The sequence below is a fragment of the Gopherus evgoodei genome, chromosome 3 (genome assembly GCF_007399415.2).
Source record: "Gopherus evgoodei ecotype Sinaloan lineage chromosome 3, rGopEvg1_v1.p, whole genome shotgun sequence".
Classification (NCBI taxonomy): Eukaryota; Metazoa; Chordata; order Testudines; family Testudinidae; genus Gopherus; species Gopherus evgoodei.
In genome coordinates, this window is record NC_044324.1 from 146,435,662 (window position 1) to 146,453,975 (window position 18,314).

General features: G+C 38.1%; 2 protein-coding genes across 9 annotated transcripts in view; one reads left to right on the top strand and one right to left on the bottom strand.

Annotated features, from left to right (window-relative positions):
• Positions 1-3,415, top strand: part of LGALS8 (galectin 8) — a 35,475-nt gene extending 32,060 nt beyond the window's left edge. For both annotated transcript variants that reach the window (XM_030556952.1, XM_030556953.1), the window contains 2 exons: positions 979-1,144; positions 1,640-3,415. In XM_030556952.1, coding sequence (XP_030412812.1) covers positions 979-1,144; positions 1,640-1,789 — 316 coding nt within the window. In that variant the 3' untranslated portion in view covers positions 1,790-3,415. The remainder of the gene's footprint in view (positions 1-978; positions 1,145-1,639) is intronic.
• Positions 3,416-5,722: 2,307 nt separating this feature from the next.
• Positions 5,723-18,314, bottom strand: part of HEATR1 (HEAT repeat containing 1) — a 58,684-nt gene continuing 46,092 nt past the window's right edge. For 5 of the 7 annotated variants that reach the window (XM_030556957.1, XM_030556956.1, XM_030556955.1 and 2 more), the window contains 14 exons: positions 18,096-18,277; positions 16,964-17,010; positions 15,963-16,086; positions 14,630-14,770; positions 14,098-14,390; positions 13,259-13,409; positions 12,391-12,549; positions 11,591-11,725; positions 11,182-11,286; positions 10,918-11,086; positions 9,759-9,913; positions 8,729-8,887; positions 6,643-6,751; positions 5,723-6,014 (listed from right to left, as the gene is read on the bottom strand). In XM_030556957.1, coding sequence (XP_030412817.1) covers positions 5,926-6,014; positions 6,643-6,751; positions 8,729-8,887; positions 9,759-9,913; positions 10,918-11,086; positions 11,182-11,286; positions 11,591-11,725; positions 12,391-12,549; positions 13,259-13,409; positions 14,098-14,390; positions 14,630-14,770; positions 15,963-16,086; positions 16,964-17,010; positions 18,096-18,277 — 2,018 coding nt within the window. In that variant the 3' untranslated portion in view covers positions 5,723-5,925. Of the gene's footprint in view, positions 6,015-6,642; positions 6,752-8,728; positions 8,888-9,758; positions 9,975-10,917; positions 11,087-11,181; positions 11,287-11,590; positions 11,726-12,390; positions 12,550-13,258; positions 13,410-14,097; positions 14,391-14,629; positions 14,771-15,962; positions 16,087-16,963; positions 17,011-18,095; positions 18,278-18,314 lie in introns of those variants that run through there. The other 2 variants (XM_030556958.1, XM_030556961.1) reach the window with 2 other exon arrangements.

An 18,314-nucleotide genomic window follows, 5' to 3' on the forward strand; every position in this document is an offset into this window, starting at 1 on the left:
CATACACGTCTGGGACCTTTCATCAAGATAGCAAAGTCAGCACACATATGCGGGACCCTTCACCTGATAGATAGATAGATAGATAATGGTAAAATGGCACAGAGGGTTTCCAAGTCTGTACGCTCAAACTTAACAGGTGCACCACAAGGGAAGAACCGAAATAACTGGGAGAACAAAAGTAATGTGTATAATTTAATGTCATTAATATGTATATACATGTCATCAATATGTACAAACATACTAGCCTATGGAGTAAGTGTACCCTTACATTTTTGTGGGTAAAAAATAAAGTTGGGGCGTAAAAGGAGGGTTCAGACACCTGTGCCCTATACAAAAGGGCCTGGCTAAAAGGCCTGTACTTGTTTTTCTTCTTTCTAAGTTCCAAGGGGACTAGACGAAGCTTGATTTCCCTAAACTTTTGTTCTTAGTTTTGTTTATTGGGTTTTAATTTTAAGTTTGAGCTAAGAGCTATCGAAGCTAGCTTTTTCTAAGCTCTGCATCCCTCTTAAAAATTAAGGAACCTGAACTGCCAAAGGTGAGGCTAGTCCTGTGTGTCTCACCACCAGGTTATCAAAAAAAGGGTGTAATACCGTAATACCATATGTATCTTTTAAAGAGCAGTAATACAATTGTAACTTTGTAACTCTAATTATTTTACCATTTAATTAAAATTTCATTTATCTTAGTAAGTCTTTAAGGCTATATCTGTCTCAGTGAGCTTCCTCTCATACCCCCAATAGTCCTTTGTAAATTCTGTAAAGCTTAATTTGGAACAAAAACCTTATTATCCTCTAATCAAACAAATTGGTAAGCCTAAAACTCATTAATTTGGATAGTATATTATTAACCTAAATCAGGCAACAGGACTCAGTGTATCTCGATAATTATTGTATATTTGCTGAATTTTTCATTAAATATGCTGCACTCTGGGATGTATGTGCTGTCTCTTGCTGTGCGTAATCTTAAAATGTTTTTCAGCTTTGCTGTTAATCTAAAATCAAGTGACTCAAAGGATATCGCACTGCATTTGAATCCCCGAATGAAAACAAATGTTTTCGTGAGAAATTCTTATCTTTCTGATAGCTGGGGAGAAGAAGAAAAAGATGTCACTAATTTCCCTTTCAGCCCAGGAATGTACTTTGAGGTAAGGTCGCATTAATTAGGATGAAAAAACTGAACAACGCCTGTGTATTAATGAATGGAAACAGTTAAATAGCCTATTTATCTCATGTAGTTAGTGTGAGTTAGGGACAATAACTTTCTTAAATGTGAGAGTAACTATCTGGGATTGAATCTAAAAAAGCAGCTATTGAAGTTAAATTTGATTCAAAGTGTGTTATTGCTGTGAAAAAACACTTCTATTCAACCCCCTTTTTTCCTTTGAACAAGTGAAAGTGCCTGAATTAGCCTTTAATGTTGCAAGGGATATTTTCAGTAAACTATGCTCTGTATGTCCAAGCTGGGTTGGTTCCCTTGCAGTTTTAATATTAAAGTAAAAAAAAATAAATTTTTTTAGTAAGCTCCTACACTAAAAAGCAGAAGCTAGGTTTGTCTGATTCTAAATTAGACCACTAGAGTCTTTGTTAATCAAATTAAAACTTCGACTGAAAACCTGTTGTGTTCCTGTTTTTGCTTTCAGTTGTTAATTTTCTGTGATGTTCATCAGTACAAGGTTGCTGTAAATGGTGTGCACATCCTGGAGTACAAGCATCGATTTAAACAGCTTGAAAAGATCAACATATTGGAGATTACTGGCGACATTCAGTTACTGGATGTGAGGAGCTCATAGCATCCTATTCTGCCACCCTATGTTAACCCTCTGCTGCCGTCTACTCAAGTACAAACTGGTATTGAATAGCCCAGATCTTTGTCCCATTTATCCAAGTTTCCGTATTGGTGCTTATCACGAAGTTGAGCCCTAGGAGTCAAAATCTTATTAGACTAGATCTTTCCCAGTTTTCAGTATCTTGGCAAACTAAAGTCACATTATCTACTTCAGTAGGCATAGAGCTCCTGTTATATGAAGAATTCAATTACTGTACCTAGCAATATAAAGATTTGCTTTATAGTATTAGAATAACTGCAAAATATTTTGTAAATTAGAACACAATGCTGTACTATGGAATACTAATAACTATACATTGTCTGTTAAGAGCTGGTCTGAAATATGATCTGTGTCTGAAAATGGACTGTCAACCTCTTAATGGATCTAATCAAGTTCTAAGTGTATTTTAACCCTTATTGTTTATATGCAAAGTTAAATGGGAATTACATAAGGAAAATGTACTCTAATTATACAGAGAGCACATCTGCAGTCTCATTGCTTTACTCTGGTTTTTATGTTAATATAACTTGAAATTAGTAATATTAGACCAGGGTAAACCTGGAATAATGCCATGATGAATCAGAACCCTGCTATATTAAACTAGCAAATGTTAGTGTTAGCTCTATATCTTGAAAAGCCCCAAAAGCCCCTATTTCAGCCCCAAACCTAAAACATCTAAACAAAGTTCCCTCACAGCACGTCAGCTGTAATTTTTTGAAAACAAAACAAAAACCAAAACAACCTCCCTGGGGGCCTAGTGATTTTATTTTCTTATCTATTGCACTGCAGCACAGATGCTATAAGCCACTTCCTTGACTTTCGTAGTCATGTCAGCTCCGAAGTGGCATAAGTCAAGCCCACGGAACCCCCCCTGACCATTATGGTGGAATTCTGTAATTTTAGCCGAGATCAAAGTGAAGTAACGCTATACTCTATTTGACTGATTTTGCTAGCTCTTATCTTGTCAATTTTTGGAGCTGCGGTATTATAAGAGTCTAAAAAAAAGAGCTCTTATCTTGCTCAGGAATAGAAGTAGTTATATCTGTGTTTATTTAAAGGGTGTGGGACCCATGGATGCTATGCATTAAATCTGAGCTCAGAGGAAATATTCATGTTGATAGTCAAGAATGTTCACCTACAACCCCATTGACTAAGTTGCACTATAATATGCTATCTGAAAAACATTTTGTAAAAAATACTGATTAGCATATACATGGACCCCCTGATGCCAACATGATTAACATGTCCCTGAGGAAGTCTTTTATATGATGCATTTATAATAGTTTACAAGGAAAAGTCAGTATTGTCTGTGATACCATTTCCCTAGAATATATGTAGGCCCTTAGGTTAAAAATGGAAGTGTTCTGATCCAGTATTTCTATAACTTCATGTCCTATCTAGTTACTTGCTAATGGTTTTCAGATGGGGAAGCTTGGTGTGGGGAATAAAATGTGAAACAAGTCTTTAAAAAGTCAGTTATTGCAGTTCAAATGTATAATAGATGCCTTAGGAATAAATGAGTTGGCTGCTGTGAAATTGTATAAAGCAAAGACGACTTTCCAAAAATTAAATCTCAACTGTGAGCTTTGACTAAGTATTTAATATTTGTCTTTAAAGTGAATGAGTTCTAGGTTACCTTTTGATAACTAGCCCAATCACTTGCCCCATTATGCATAAGCTTCAAGCAGCATATGAAACTCTTACTAGTTAAATGTATTAATTTAGAGTATATCTTTGACTACGCTTATAGACCATTATTAATTTATCTATTTACTGTCCAAGTACGTCATTTAGAAGCAAGGACGATGAGGAAGAAAAGGTGTGCGAAAATTTTATTTAAAAGGTGTGGGCTGATATTTCATGATTAAGTTTTTCTACAGGCTTAGGGTTAGAAGCACCAGGAAGTAGTAAAGTAAGCTTTTAGTAATAGTACCTTACTAAAAAATATCAATCACAATGGCCAAAATTCCAGGTAATTTTATGAAATACACTGAAGGAGAGAGGTATAAGATACACCTCTACCTAGATATAACGCTGTCCTCGGGAGCCAAATCTTACTGTTTTGTAGATGAAACTGCATTATAATCGAACTTGCTTTGATCCACCGGAGTGCGCAGCCCCCTGCAAAGCACTGCTTTACCATGTTATATCCAGTCGTGTTATATCGGGGTAGAGGTGTATTTCATATTTGATTACTGGAGTGGTTTCTAAGTGGTAAATATTAAAGGGAATGATCTAAGAACAGATAACCTACACTTTGTTTTCTGCTGCTTAGTGTACTTTAACTACGAACACTCCTATAACCAGGCCCATTTAAAAGTGCCCCATACTAGACAGTGTTACACTGGTATGTAATTTAGATTTACTTTTCATTGTTAGTCTTAAATGAAAAGTACATTCCAGCTAACACATGCTTCTGTAAACAGCCTCCTCACTAACCATTTAATCTCAGCTTAAGAAAAGTTGGTTTTTACAGCACTGACATTGCCTGGCTATCTACAGAGCACTATGTAAAGATTATTTTCAGTTAACTTCACTTTTCTCCTACAGTCCCTGTGTAAGTTTTGACTTCCCCTCTGTAGTGTAAATCCTGCAATGGGAACAAAGTTTTTATTTTCTAAACTCCTTTAAAGTTGGATTCTTGTATAGTTATCCGTCTCAAGTATGGTCAAGAGCCTTAAATGAGTATTGCTGGCTTCTTCATTTATTTTCTTCCACAGTTAAAAAGAACAGACAGAAATAGAACAGATAACATCTGCCTCTTCATCATTCATGGAATATTCTGAAACCAAGGTACACCTACCTCTACCTCCATATAACACTGTCCTTGGGAGCCAAAAAAATCTTACTGCCTTATAAGTGAAGCCGTGTTATATTGAACTTGCTTTGATCGCCAGAGTGCGCACCCCTACCCCCCAGAGTGCTGCTTTACATCAGGGTAGAGGTGTAGTTAAACTAGTAGATGTAGACAGAATGCCTGCCTGATTTTTACACATGGGTACACACAGGTGTAAGAACCTAATAAATTCACATAACTAGTAATGTGCACATCCCTGTGGTGCATCAGACTTAATAGCATAATTGTGATTATAGTATTTGCTTTGAAAAGTGATATTAGTCTTTTTTGTAGCTGTTAACTACTGTTTGAGGTTATAAGCTGGTATAACTGAGAATCAAATCCGACTGACTGTTTTAAACTACTGAGCTAGCTATTGTGAAGAAGACATCTCACAAAAATGTAGCTTCTGAAGTCAGGGATTCTGCTACTAGGAAATGCTTACTGTCACCATGACTGACTAAAAAGCTGCAGCAAACTTAACAGGATAGAAACGCAGGCCAGGTCCACACTACAGCATTAAATCGATTTAAACAGCGTTAAATTGATTTAACGCTGTAACCGTCCACACTACAAGGCACTTAAAATCGATTTTAAGGGGTCTTAAAATCGATTTCTGTAATCCAGCTAAACAAAAAGGAGTAACCCTAAAATCGATATTACTAAATCGATTTAGGGTTAGTGTGGACGGATATCGAAGTTATTGGTCCTATTCTTTTACTGAGCTACCCAGAGTGCACCGCTCCGGAAATCGATGGTATCCTGGGACCATGGACGCACACCACCGAAGTAATGTACCTTAGTGTGGACGCGTAAAATCGATTTTATAAAACCTGTTTTATAAAATCGATTTTACTAATATCAATTTAAAGCTGTAGTGTGGACGTAGGCTAAGTTAAGAAAAACAAACAAACAAAAAAAACCAAAACAGAAGTCTGTCCCTTCTACAACCTTGCAGCACATTTTAGTTTATGAAAATTCATCCCCATTGTCTTCCCTGAACTTAATTCATATAACTGTTTCTACAATTCACAGTATACAGAAGTCAAAGAGCCATCCTGTAATATTTTCAATTTATTAATAATTGTGGAAATTGTCATGATCCTGAACAGTGTAGAGGCAAGATCTTAGCTTTCGACTATAAAAAAGGGTGTTACTCTTAATTGGCATGACATAACAACTTTGGGACAATATTAGCTCTTATGTGAGACAGACATTCACATCTCATGATTTAGACTTTACAACAAAGAGGTAATGGTGCTTCTTAGAAGTAGCTGTGGAGTGGTTCTCCTAAAATAACTTCCAGTTGTTGAATTGTCTTCTGGCATTGGTGTTCTACTTCTTCACATTCATCTAAAAAGCAAACATTAAAAAAGATGTAACTAACCTATATGCCTATCTCCACCCTCACCACTTATGTTGTATCTTCTCCCCATGCCCCATTTCATGGGTGTGTCTTTTTACATTGAATGCTCCTTGGGGCAAGGTGTGTGGGAAGCACTTACTATTTGAGTATTACTGCAGCTGAAAAGGTAATGCAATAAAAATATTTTTGAAATAAAGTGGTTTTTCCACTCACAAGAGTGTAGTAAGTGTAGTAATGCTTCATAAAACCCTGTCCTAAAAGCAGTGCCACAGTCTGATTGTTTGGGACTTAAGTGGTGCACAGACCCAGTGCACAGAGGTGAATTCCCATCAGCTAGTCTATGGCTCATAAACAATGCATCCGCTTGTTAACTGAAATTAAAAGTTCTATTAGCAGCTCAGGTGTCAAGTCCCAGTATACTAATTGGTGTACTGAGTCAACGTAATAGTCACTGCTTTTTTTTTTTTTTAATAAAAAAGTTAACACTCAGGACAGTGGATTTTTAATATTTGTCAGTGATCGATCACCGTCGAAGTTTGTTTTGTATTATACTAGTATTCCAAAATGGACAACCCAAATATCCTGGTTATCAACGGAAGCATTGGAGGACATTACCTTCCATTAACTCAGCTAAGAAAGGGATGGATTCTGGCAACAGCACCATGTAGTTCTCCTTTAGTTTCCCTGCAAGTTCTTCTAAAGTAAGCAGAGTAGCAAATCGGACCTACAATTAAAAAAAAACACACCCCACTATATAGGGAAACAAGCAGTACAGCATATTCTCTGAAACAGAGCTTTTAATAGTCCATGTCTTCGCTCAATTCAGTCCCCTTTCCATTCTCCTCCCAGTGCCTTTATTTGGGGAGAGGGGTAATAAAGTGAATTCTGGGAAATGAAGTTGGCTAAACTACTTGGCATTGGAGAGCCTGCATCTCTACAGGAGGGGCTAATGTAGTTCAGTCTCCCATATACATAAAAATGTAGAGCCAGTCACATCTTGCAGGGGAAAAGGACAGAAAAGTAGTCAAGAATTAAGCCTGGCTGAGGGATTAGAGACAGGAAGGAAGATTGGGTTTGTTAGGAGGAGGAAATTTTCAAAGTGAGCTGATAGACTGGACTCCCTTTTTAAAGTCTTTATCAAATTTCCACCTCCGATGGGTTCTGATGTACACTCAAATGGTTGTTAATTCGGACTAAGCGAACGGCAGAGTGAAAGGACCCCCATGTAAAACACTGCCACTACCTCCCTCTATATTATATCAGCGGAACTCCAGCACTTTTGCTAATTGCAACTTGTGACAGTATCATCGGAGCAATGAGACAGTCTTTTAAGAGGAAGATCCCAAACCATTTGGGACTTCAAGTGCAATGTAAGTACTGTCTATAGACCTGTTTTTAGAGCACTAATGTGAGCCCCGCTGGCCTGAGTGTCCACGCAGGGTGGGAGGCTCACTTCCGTGGTCTGTGTAGATATACCTTAACCATCAAGACGAACAGCTTGAATCCCATCAGGGAGCCTATAACCATCCAGCAAAGCTTATGGAGCCCGGGTGTGTGTGCTCTTGAAAGACTAGCCCTCTTGATAAAATGACTGCTGCATTCCATGTCGGTTCTAGGCTCCAGCTGGCCTCAAGGTATAGCCCCAAATGGAATGCATTATTGAAGTCTAGTCTCTTCATAACAAAAAGTACAAATAAGTACATCATAAGTATAGCATGGTTCATACACAAAATAAAAAGGTCTCTCTTTGTACCAAGAGCTGAAAGCTGCATTCCTAACTAGTCCGGGGTCCAATAAGACCCATAGATTACACACCAGCTCTGGGTTGTGTTTGAAGTTGTGATTAACACTTACTAATTTGTCCAGTTGCTCCCCACAACCTATCAAAATTAGCTGAGGCTTAGCCAGTTTGCCCTGATCACAATCCCACTCATAAAACAATTAGTCATCTGTCCTGCTGCATCAGCAAGTCTAGCAGAAATAGGACTGAGTGTTATCAATTTACTGAAGACATCACAACTTGTCATTCCTTATTAGCCATCCTAAGGAGCTAATATACTTTGGCATGGGAGGATTAGATTTTTATCCATAAGTGTAGATGTCACCATACACACACACAAACTCATGAAAAAATATTTCCTTTGATAATCAAAATGTACAGATAGCCTAAGAAAGAAAAATGCTGCTTGAGAACTTAAGAGTTTAGTTTGTATATTTTGACATGTGGCATTGACCATTTGCATTTTAATGGTTATAAGGCTTTAACTTTTTGAATCTCAACATTTATTGTCATTAGATAAATTGACTCCCCCCATCCAACTGGGAAAATTTAAATAGATCAAAACTGAAAAAATGCTTAAATGAACATGGTATCTTAAAATGATCAAATATAAACATTGAATTCTGCCACACTTAGATATACTATAAATGTAGAACAAAAGACAGTGCAACCCTGCTAAAACACAGATTAGTCATTGGAAGCTGATGAACAATTGCCCATAATTATCTTCTGGCACCCAATCTGAAGCTATTTTATTCACACTGTAATAAAGGACCATCTGCAATAATAATACCACCAGTGTGTTACCATAAAGAGCAAATTTCATGTCAAGCACTGACCCGGCCAACTGCAATCTGCTTTATGTGCCCAGCAGTGTAAACACACACACACATTCAACCAAGAGATAATCCAGCTTTGTACCTTAGGTGATGTGTGCCTTGTCTTCAGCAGAATCTGGTAGTTTAGTGGTTTCCATAGAGAATCATCTGCCACTGCAACTGAAAACTGAGCTATACATGGAATCAGGTGCGTGGTCACTCTTTCCTGGAAGTTCTCTTCTCCTCCAAGCATGTTTTCTAGCTGCAGGAGTAAAATGATCACAAAGCAAGTCAAACAGAAAGGCCCAACTGTTTAACTGAGGCTTAAAAACATCCTGCTGCCCCCTCACCGCCCAACATCAGGTTAACATTTTCTCAAAACACGAGTTCAAAGCCTAATGGACTGAGATTCCAAAGGCCAAAGTATTAAGAAAGATAAACACCAGTAAGATGAAAAATCTAAAAAGTTAAAATTTAAAAATGTTGATACCCGTAAAATCTTTTCAGTTATGAACTCCCTCTTCTGGGCTTAGGATTTAATGGTATCATTGTTTACTGGCGCATGAAAAATTCAGGTTTAATTCTTGGGGCGTCATCTCTTTGGCTGATAAATGTTAAGAGCCTGCAGAGGGAGTGCACTTGGCCTGCAGGAGTTGGGGGAAAAGACAGAAAAAGCCTTTTCATGAAGCAGTGACCCATCCAACTTGGATGTGGTGTTGGATGGCACCACAGAATATCTAATTGTGTGACGGGGCAGATTAAAAGGTCTGAGCAAAGGAGAAGGAGCTGGAAACTCCTGAACTTTGGGCAAGTCACTTAATCCTTCCAATACTCCAGTGAGGTAGGCAAGTATTAATTTATCTATTTTGTAGATGAGAAAACTGAGGTGCAGGGGTTATTTAGGTAACGTGCTGAAGTGCTTTGAAGACAAATACTACTACTACTACTACTAATAATAATAATACAATTACTGAAAATAACATGGGAACAGGGAGAGATTAATCCAAAGAAGGTCAAATCCATGACCAATCACAAGGAATACAATCTGAATATTTAACAGTCAGCAATAAACCTTTTAAATGAAATGGGAATACAATACTTGGATAATCTCTTTTCCATGTACGTGTCAGTACCTGGTCAACTAGGGGCACCATCAAGGTTTCTGCTCTCTCTTTGCTTACAAAACGCTGGGTATCAAAGAGGAAGATTTTGTGCAAACAGTCAAGTATGAACTGCAGCAATAAGCAGCTTTTTTCAGTGCTGTTCTCAGAGTCAAAGAAAGCTTCATCTGCACATGGGGAAAAGAAGGTGAGGAAAAACCATGATGAAGCCACTTGCTCCACAGCTGGCTAGAATGAAAGGAGAGATTACTTAACAGCCAATGTTACCATCACTCTCTAAGAAATAAGCAGTAAATGGCCTATAGCCTGGATATCATGTGATTAAATCTAGTCCACACATCCCTATGAAATGCAAGGTGCGATATGGCCTTGCAGCTCTTTGCAGTTCAGAATATTGTTGTTTAAAGACTAATGCTGCTGGATGTGGCATACAGCTGGGGAAGAAGGGGAGCACACAGCTTGTGGGAAATTAATTGAAGAACCTGACAATCAGTGCTACTGATGTACAAGCTGCCTAGGTATGGAAACGTCCAGTTACCAATGCATTTGCTGGTTGCCCGAGTTCTGAAATGAGGAAGGGAAAATGAAACAAAACAGCAGCAGATATTTTATTAAGTAAGTTGAGGAGCCCAAGCCTGGCTGGTGTGTTGTATATGGCCATGTCAGGGGAGGCAATGAGTGAAACGCAAGAGAGGAGGGTCTTGAAATTGACTTCACTCATCCCACAACTGCAACTTTGGCTCACTCCAAGAGAAATTTCACAAGTGGAATGACTTCCCCTAGTTGAAGATATTCCTCTCTTTGGACTTCTGGCCCACCCCCACCAACTAAAGACATCCTTTTCCATCCTCCCCAATGAGTAAGCCACCTTGCTGTAAGATGCAAGAGAAGGCAGGAAGAAAAAGTGTGAGGGGACATACAGCAAGCTTACAGTGATATAATATTTCAACAGTTCCTTCTTTGGTAACTATCAAAGCAGCAAAAGAGTCCTGTGGCACCTTATAGACTAACAGATGTATTGAAGCATGAGCTTTCGTATTCACCCACGAAAGCTCATGCTCCAATACGTCTGTTAGTCTATAAGGTGCCACAGGACTCTGCTGCTTTTACAGATCCAGACTAACACAGCTACCCCTCTGATACTTGATAACTATAGTAACTGGAGACCTACCAGTTTTGGAGATGTTAATCTGATTCAGGGTGTCAGCAAAAGGCTTCACTAAATTACCAGCAAACAGGCTGAAAAGACCTTTGAGCTTGTCTGCAATGCAATCGGCTAACCGGTAGAATGTCAACAGTCTGTCCTTTGAGGTGTCCTCTGATTTGGACCAATCATATAACTGAAAGAGAAAAAGGAAGAGGTAAGTTTTTGCTACATTAATGCAGTTGTAAATTCAGATGTGCTAACACCAAAGGACTATATTCAAATTCCTACCTTGAAGAAGAGGGGTCTGAAAGAAACCTCAGAAAGCTTCATGACCATGCTAATTAAACAGCTAATAATATGAGTCTCTGTTCTACCAACTTCCTCCAGATCATCCTAGAACAAGTGGAAGGTATAATTCAAAATCGATACAGTAAGATTCACAGCCTGATGAGCATCTTTTAACAAAGTCTGACTTAATCTCTATGTTTAGGTCCAAGATACATTTGCGTAGCTAAAATTTTCTATTCACAAGGAGCAATCTCACTTGCACGCCTCTCATAGCTGAATACACAATTTTCAAAGATACAGAAAATGCATTTAGCAGGAACCAACCTGACGCATTCTTATAAAGAACTACAATTAACATTGGTAGAAAACCACATCCATTCTTGCTCTTTAAGAATTGCCAGTACTCCACCTGTGAATGCTCTGTTCTGAAGTCCAGGGCTTTCATGAAAAATGCTGTCAACTCAGACTGATGGGAGAGGAGCTGGTCTCTCTCCATAACAGCAATGTGCTCTTTAAGAATGTCCATAAGGGGACCCACGCAGTTCTGTAAAAGATCAAACAGAGACAGTTGTGTTAAAGAAGACACATCCACAGATCAGATCAACTGAACTCCTTCCACATTTTTTTTAATTAAACAAACAGGTGACCATCATTGTCTTTAAATAAACAAACATTCCCATTCACAATGTTGGAAACCCAAAATCTGCACCATTAAGAACTCAAAAGGTGTATCTGACTAAACAAAGTAAATTTGATTTAAATGATTTTCATTACCCAAGCCAAGAGAAATAAAAAAGTTGATAAGGTGTAAATAACCCGGATTTTATAAAATTATTTCATTTCTGGTAATCTAAGGCACTATCAATAAAAAGTGAAGACATGTTTGTTTACAGTTTATGACTTAAATAGGCAGTGTCCCTTTAAAGAGTCTTCTTTCCCTCCCCATCCTGGCAGCAAATCTTAAATGCCCAAGCATGAGGTAGTAGCGAGGCCCAGAGGAAAGCTGTAATTCCTAATGTACATCCCTAGCAAATAAATGAAAGCCTTTATCAACAGAATTGTCTCCCATGCTTGCCATGTAGCACGTGAATACTCTAGTCTGGTGGATCCCTCCCTGTTCTAACTTTTTTAGTTTAATATAAAAACGCATATTTAAACCATAATTACATTTCCATTCACTTTACTAATGAATGAAAAAAAAATCATAACCTTCCAAGCATTTGCGAGTTCATTGTAACACTTGGTAATGGCTGGCAAGAGAACTCTGGGACTAAGCTGTGTAGCTAACATAGTTTTCAGTGATGAGAGACGGAGATTAAGCTGGGATGAAGGGCCCATTTCCACTGCAATCCTTTCCAAGCGAACAACCTATCAGAAAATCCAAGAACAGAAAAAACAGTGAAACGAATCTTTCAAGAGCTGATTTCAGAATAATCTCCTCCAGAAAAGTAAAGTACTGTAGTCTAGGAACCAACAAAGGAATCACCTACTTAATTTTATAAGGTTTATATTCAGTTTAAATAGCACTTGCAAAGCATTTTGGAAATGAGAAGCACAACATCAGTGTTAAGAACAACTATTAAAAACAAAGAGCCATTGTAGTTGACTCATATTGGATTCTTGTCCAGTTCAGCTGTCTGTTACTATTTTAAACACTTCAATTTATAAAGTTTGTATACAAGACTTTCTCCTTCAATACATGAAAACTGAAAAAGGGGATTCATCAGTGGAATAAGCAGAGGGTCATCACATCCATTCTATTTATAAAAACTGGAGTTTTTTTTTAATATATACATTTGATCAACTTACTGGTGCAGGAGAAAAACCCTCAAAATTCACATCCCACCTCCTAAAGTAGCAAGATAAGTATCTGAAAGGCTGCAGGAGGGGAACACCAGCGGCATCATTCCATGACAATTTACTCAGGGAGGCTGAGTAAAAGCAATCATGAGATTTCCCCCAACCACCCAGATGGCAAAATTCTCATTTTAATTCACTGCAAAATCCTGCATGACCTCCATAATTTGAGCTTCCTCATTCTTGCCCCCTCACCCATATTAAGACAGTGATGGCTCACCTGCAGCAAAGCATCCAACAGATAGGGACTAAGGAAGTGTGCTAGTGTTGCCACAACTTTCAGCAGTGCAGTCACCGCGCTGAGCAAATAAATCTCATTGGAGACTAGCTCCTTTTTGCGTTTTAGTGTCTTCAGCAACGCTGGCATCAGCCTGCAAATAATCAAATAAAAACATACAGAAAGGTAAATCCACTGTCAGTTGCAAATTTGGAGGCAAATTTCCAAACAGGCCTCAATCCAGCCTATAAAACTAAAAGCACAACTTTCATGTCTAAAATTTCTACATGCACAATTTCAGAGCCTGTTTTTGAAAACCTGGCCTTCTAGGATTCACTTCTCTCTTCTATTTCTCAAAAAGTTCTGAAGAATATTAGATTTTAAGGCCCCACTACACTATGAAACTGATCATTCTTATCAAGGCCAAGGCATTCTTAAAAAGCTGTTTATTAAATGCCTGAGTCCCATATGAACAGGCAGGACTAAACAGAGTTGTATCATAGCTATTTTCCAACTGTGCTAAACAAGGTTTCTATGTTTTAAATACAGCCAGGCTTACAGTGGTAATACAGGCCATTTAATGGATTTTGCAAAAACTTCTGTGATTATTAAATGATTTACAATTCTTATACAATTAGTGCATCATTTGCTTCAGAGTTCTCTCACTATAAGTACTCAGGAGGACTCTCGGGCATTAGGAAGCCTTCATCCATTTCTACAAAGCACACTGTGCATGTACAGACTGCCAATTAGTTTAACAAGCGTTTAAGACAGTCTTTCATAATACACATCATCTGATGTAGTTCCTGCGGCAGTGAATCCTTTTATGAAAATGATGATACCTTGGAAGCAGAGGTACTGCTAGTGCTTTCAGTGTATAGGTGACCTCAGCTATGCATAGCAAAGCACTTCCCATCACATTCCTTTCTTCCTTCCTCTCTGAAGAAATCAGGTCAATGGTGGCTTTCAGAACAGGCACAAAAGGCTCTGGATGGTCTGTGCCAAAACATTTGCACAGTAATTTGAGGCTGAACAAAGCAGTCTGCCTGTTGATGGCTTGCTCCTCTTCCTCTTCATTTATTTTGCGCTGTACAATAGCGATTAGCTCTGGAATTAGTTCTAAGAGCTGCCAAACCTAAGAGAACAAAAGAACACACACACATGAAATTCAAAACCTAGCTAAGTCCAGATCCTGCAAGTTACTGTGGGAGGGTGGATCACATTTTGGAACTCAAAAGGTACACTGGTAATGCAAAACTCACATTTCCATCTGAAAATTCTACACTTGCCTTTAAGCATAACACCTCATTTCTACATTAGCAGAAAGGTGCAAACAGTTTAAACAAAAAGAATGGGCTTAACCCTTTGCCTTACTTGGGCCTTCTGCCAACGTGTGCGCTGCTGCAATTTATTGTTCAAGAGATCCATTGCTTTACGTCTCACAGAAGGCAGCTGGTTGGTCATCAGTCCCCTAATGACAGGGATAAATGTCTGTGTCGGCAATAAGGCATTGACCTGTAAAAAAAACAACAGCAACAGAAATGTTCTCTCTCATACGGCACCATCCAACCCCCCCAAAAAGTAAAGAAGTGTGGACTTTCTGAGAGCAAAGAAGGGATCAGAAAAGAAGGGAAAGCATGTCCTGCCAGTGCTTTGTTTGGGAAAGGAAAAGGAAAAAATAAGTTCCTGCTACAATATTTAACTCTCATATCTTAACTGCTAGCCACCAATTAGGAAATAAATAAACTACCTACTACTTGCTTTGCCTCATTTAACCCACGGATTCCTACACAGTTTTCTTCCACTCCAGGCCGCAGTTGGCTAGATATCGCTCGCCACCAAAATAATCCTTCTGACACTGCTTCATGCACATTGGCTAGGAGTTGTGGGACAACTAAGTTTCTAGAGGAAAAACATTCAGCACCAGTCACCCTGAGAACTGAGGAGACCTCTAATCCACAGCTCCACTATTGCTGTTAGGGCACCAAGCCAATTTAGTAACTGTACTTCTGATTTAAAAAAAAAAAAAAAAGACTTGAAAAACAGAGTAAGGCTTGTCACTCCATTTAAATTCTTCTGGAGAAATATTAACTAACTAAAAGTCCACATTAAAAATTGTAACTATAAAAAAGCCACAAGAAGGCTATTTTCTTTCTGACAATATCTAGATGGCTGTTTCCAACCACCAGGATACTTAACAGAAAAATGACCATCGCCGAGTTTACTTCACTGTGTTTGCTCTGCCTAATACCACCACTGCCACTAGAAAATTAAAGTAACAATGCATCAGGTCCCAAATTGGTTGGTAAAGATTACTAATGAATTATGTAACATTAAACCACCAACAAAAAAACCTTATACAAATCCAAAAATAAAATATATGCAGTGTACTGTTGTAGCCATGATGGTCCCAGGATATCTGCAAGACAAGGTGGATGAGGTATTATCTTTTATTGGGCCAACTTCTGTTGGTGAGAGAGACAAGCTTTCAAGCGTACAGACCTGAAGAAGAGCTCTGTGTAAGCTCGAAAGCTTGTCTCTCTCACCAACAGAAGTTGGTCCAACAAAGATATTACCTCACCCACCTTCTCCCACAAAAAATAAAAGGTAACAAATGTTATAATCCTGATTTTAAAAAAAAGAAAGAAAAAAAAGAAAAAGGAAGGAAGGAAAAGCAAAGCCAGCAAGTGGAGTAATGAAAACTTACTTTATCTAGCATATCGTAAGACTTATTGAGCAGAGCCCTCCAAAACTTTGCAGTTGGTTTGTCTGCATTTTCTTCCACTGAGTGTGCCACAACATTTATGTAGCAAAGAACTTCTTCTAATAATCTAGATGGAGAAACATCTTTTAATGAGTAACATTTACGAAGTGATTTTATTCCTGGAGGGCAGGAAATTTCACAGATAATAATGAGGGTTAACAAAATGCCCAGTAGAGAAAACTATTTACGTTAGAGCTAGATATTAAAATACAAAAAATGGTGAGGAAATGGTTCAAGTTGAGCACACATATTAAAAGGAGTCCATCTAGTCCTCCACCCATTTATCATCATTTCCAAAAAATAATAATTCTGCCTAAAACCTCAGGAAATGTATGAAAGCCTGGAACCAGGTAAGAGGTGCAGCACTTCACTTGTGCCATACATCCCTTCTTTACTTACTGTCCTCCCATGCAAGTTACACCTCCCTCAAAAAACCTAAATTTTGCTGCACTGAAACATCTACTACATTCGGCTGTTTAATTACATTACTGATGACGGTAATACTCTTATTCTAACAACCGGGCTTTCATCGATAAGAGATTTTTTTCTGGGAGTGAAGGAGCAACAAGTATTTTGGATAGAAGAATTTCAGATATAATTTCAAATTTTTAGAGACCCTTTTATCATGGCAGCTACATGCTCATGTAAACACATGAAGTCAATACAATAAAGTAAATACATGGAGTCACGCAAATCAGACAGAAATAATTTTTCAAAAAAGCACTTCACTTGTCAAGAATAAACAAAACCAAAAATCAGACAGTTAAACCAACTGAAAAACAACCTGCTTGGTGTTTCACTAGAGAGAAACATTAAAGAAAATCCTTTTTGTATTTATTCTCCCCAAATATTTTTTCAAACACTATGAAGAGATCCCACTTAGCAACATCCTTAACTTGTAACTAACATAAGATGTTTAGAGGGTTTTTTCTTTTTTGGTGTACCTCTGCTCCAGCTCCTGTAGCTCTTCAGCTCCATCACATTTGACTATCTGATTAACGACAAAAACAAAAAAAAACCAAACAGCTATTAGAACTGTATTACAGTAACACACTGGAGTTGCTTCCATGAAGGATATGTTAACATTTCAAGTACAATTTTTCCACAGCTGTAATTTAGCCAGAAAAAAAAATTAATGACAGGATGAACTCCAAGAAACTCAGCTAAAGATTGTTGTAACATTTTTATAGTACATTTATTGCTGATGAATGACACTGGATAACCGCCTCAGTTAACTGAAGTCCTCATGGAAAGCACAGGATTGGCATCTGCAGTGCAAGCTTGCCTCATACTATTCTATCAATATGTTTCAAACCTGAGATGGAGGGATCACCTCTAAAAAAGAGGAGTTGAGTTTCCATGGCCTTTCAGGCCTTGGCCTCTCTGCTGAGACTACCCGTCAAAGTGCCCAGCCTACTAATACCAATTGCAAAGGCGGATTTGTGATCGGACACTTATCCACTAGAAAGAGACAGACCACTGACACATTTCACGTAAGCCACCAAACTGTACTCAGATCGATTGAAAAATGCTACAAACTAGGGCTGAATTTGAATCAGTGACATATAAGTGAAAAATGTCTTAACTCCTCAGTTCTCTGCTGAGCCACCCAGTATAATTTTTCACCCGATTTAGAGTTTTACCAAATTCCAACACTATATGAATTCACAAAATTCCAACACTATAACTCAAAAGATACCTTACAATATATAATTCCAAACCAAAAAACAAAAGGTACTTTGGAGTTATAATGCTGGAATCTGGTGAATCCAGATAATGTGATATCAATCAGTTATTTAGGCTATTTGCCACTGACTTCACTGTGGCCAGGATTTACCCTGTCTTTTACCTAATGTTCAATCATGCAGGCTAAGTCTCTTTGTAAGAGAACTGGAAAGGAAAAAGAGAAACCCCCCAAAAGTCCCCCCCCAACTTTTACTAACAACAAATTGCAAAAAGGCTTCAGAACTGTGTAAAAGCCAGTCAGCTGCCAAATATACTTCAGAAAGCTAAAAGAACAGATGTGCTCAGAATGAAAAGAAAACCAAACAACTTGACAAAAAAAATCTACATTACCTTTTCCACAAAACTTTGAGAAGCCAAAAGCTGTGCCATGAAGGAGACAGATAAAAATTTAAAATGTCGCAGTTGTTTGCCTGAGTGAGACTCCACATTAAAAAGCTGCACTTCTTCATCTTGTGTTTTCGTCTTGCGTGTTAATTTTTTCGGTCCAGGATCATCTGATAAAACATTCCCCACTCCAAAAAATTATTTTTTCAGCCATAACTAAGAAAA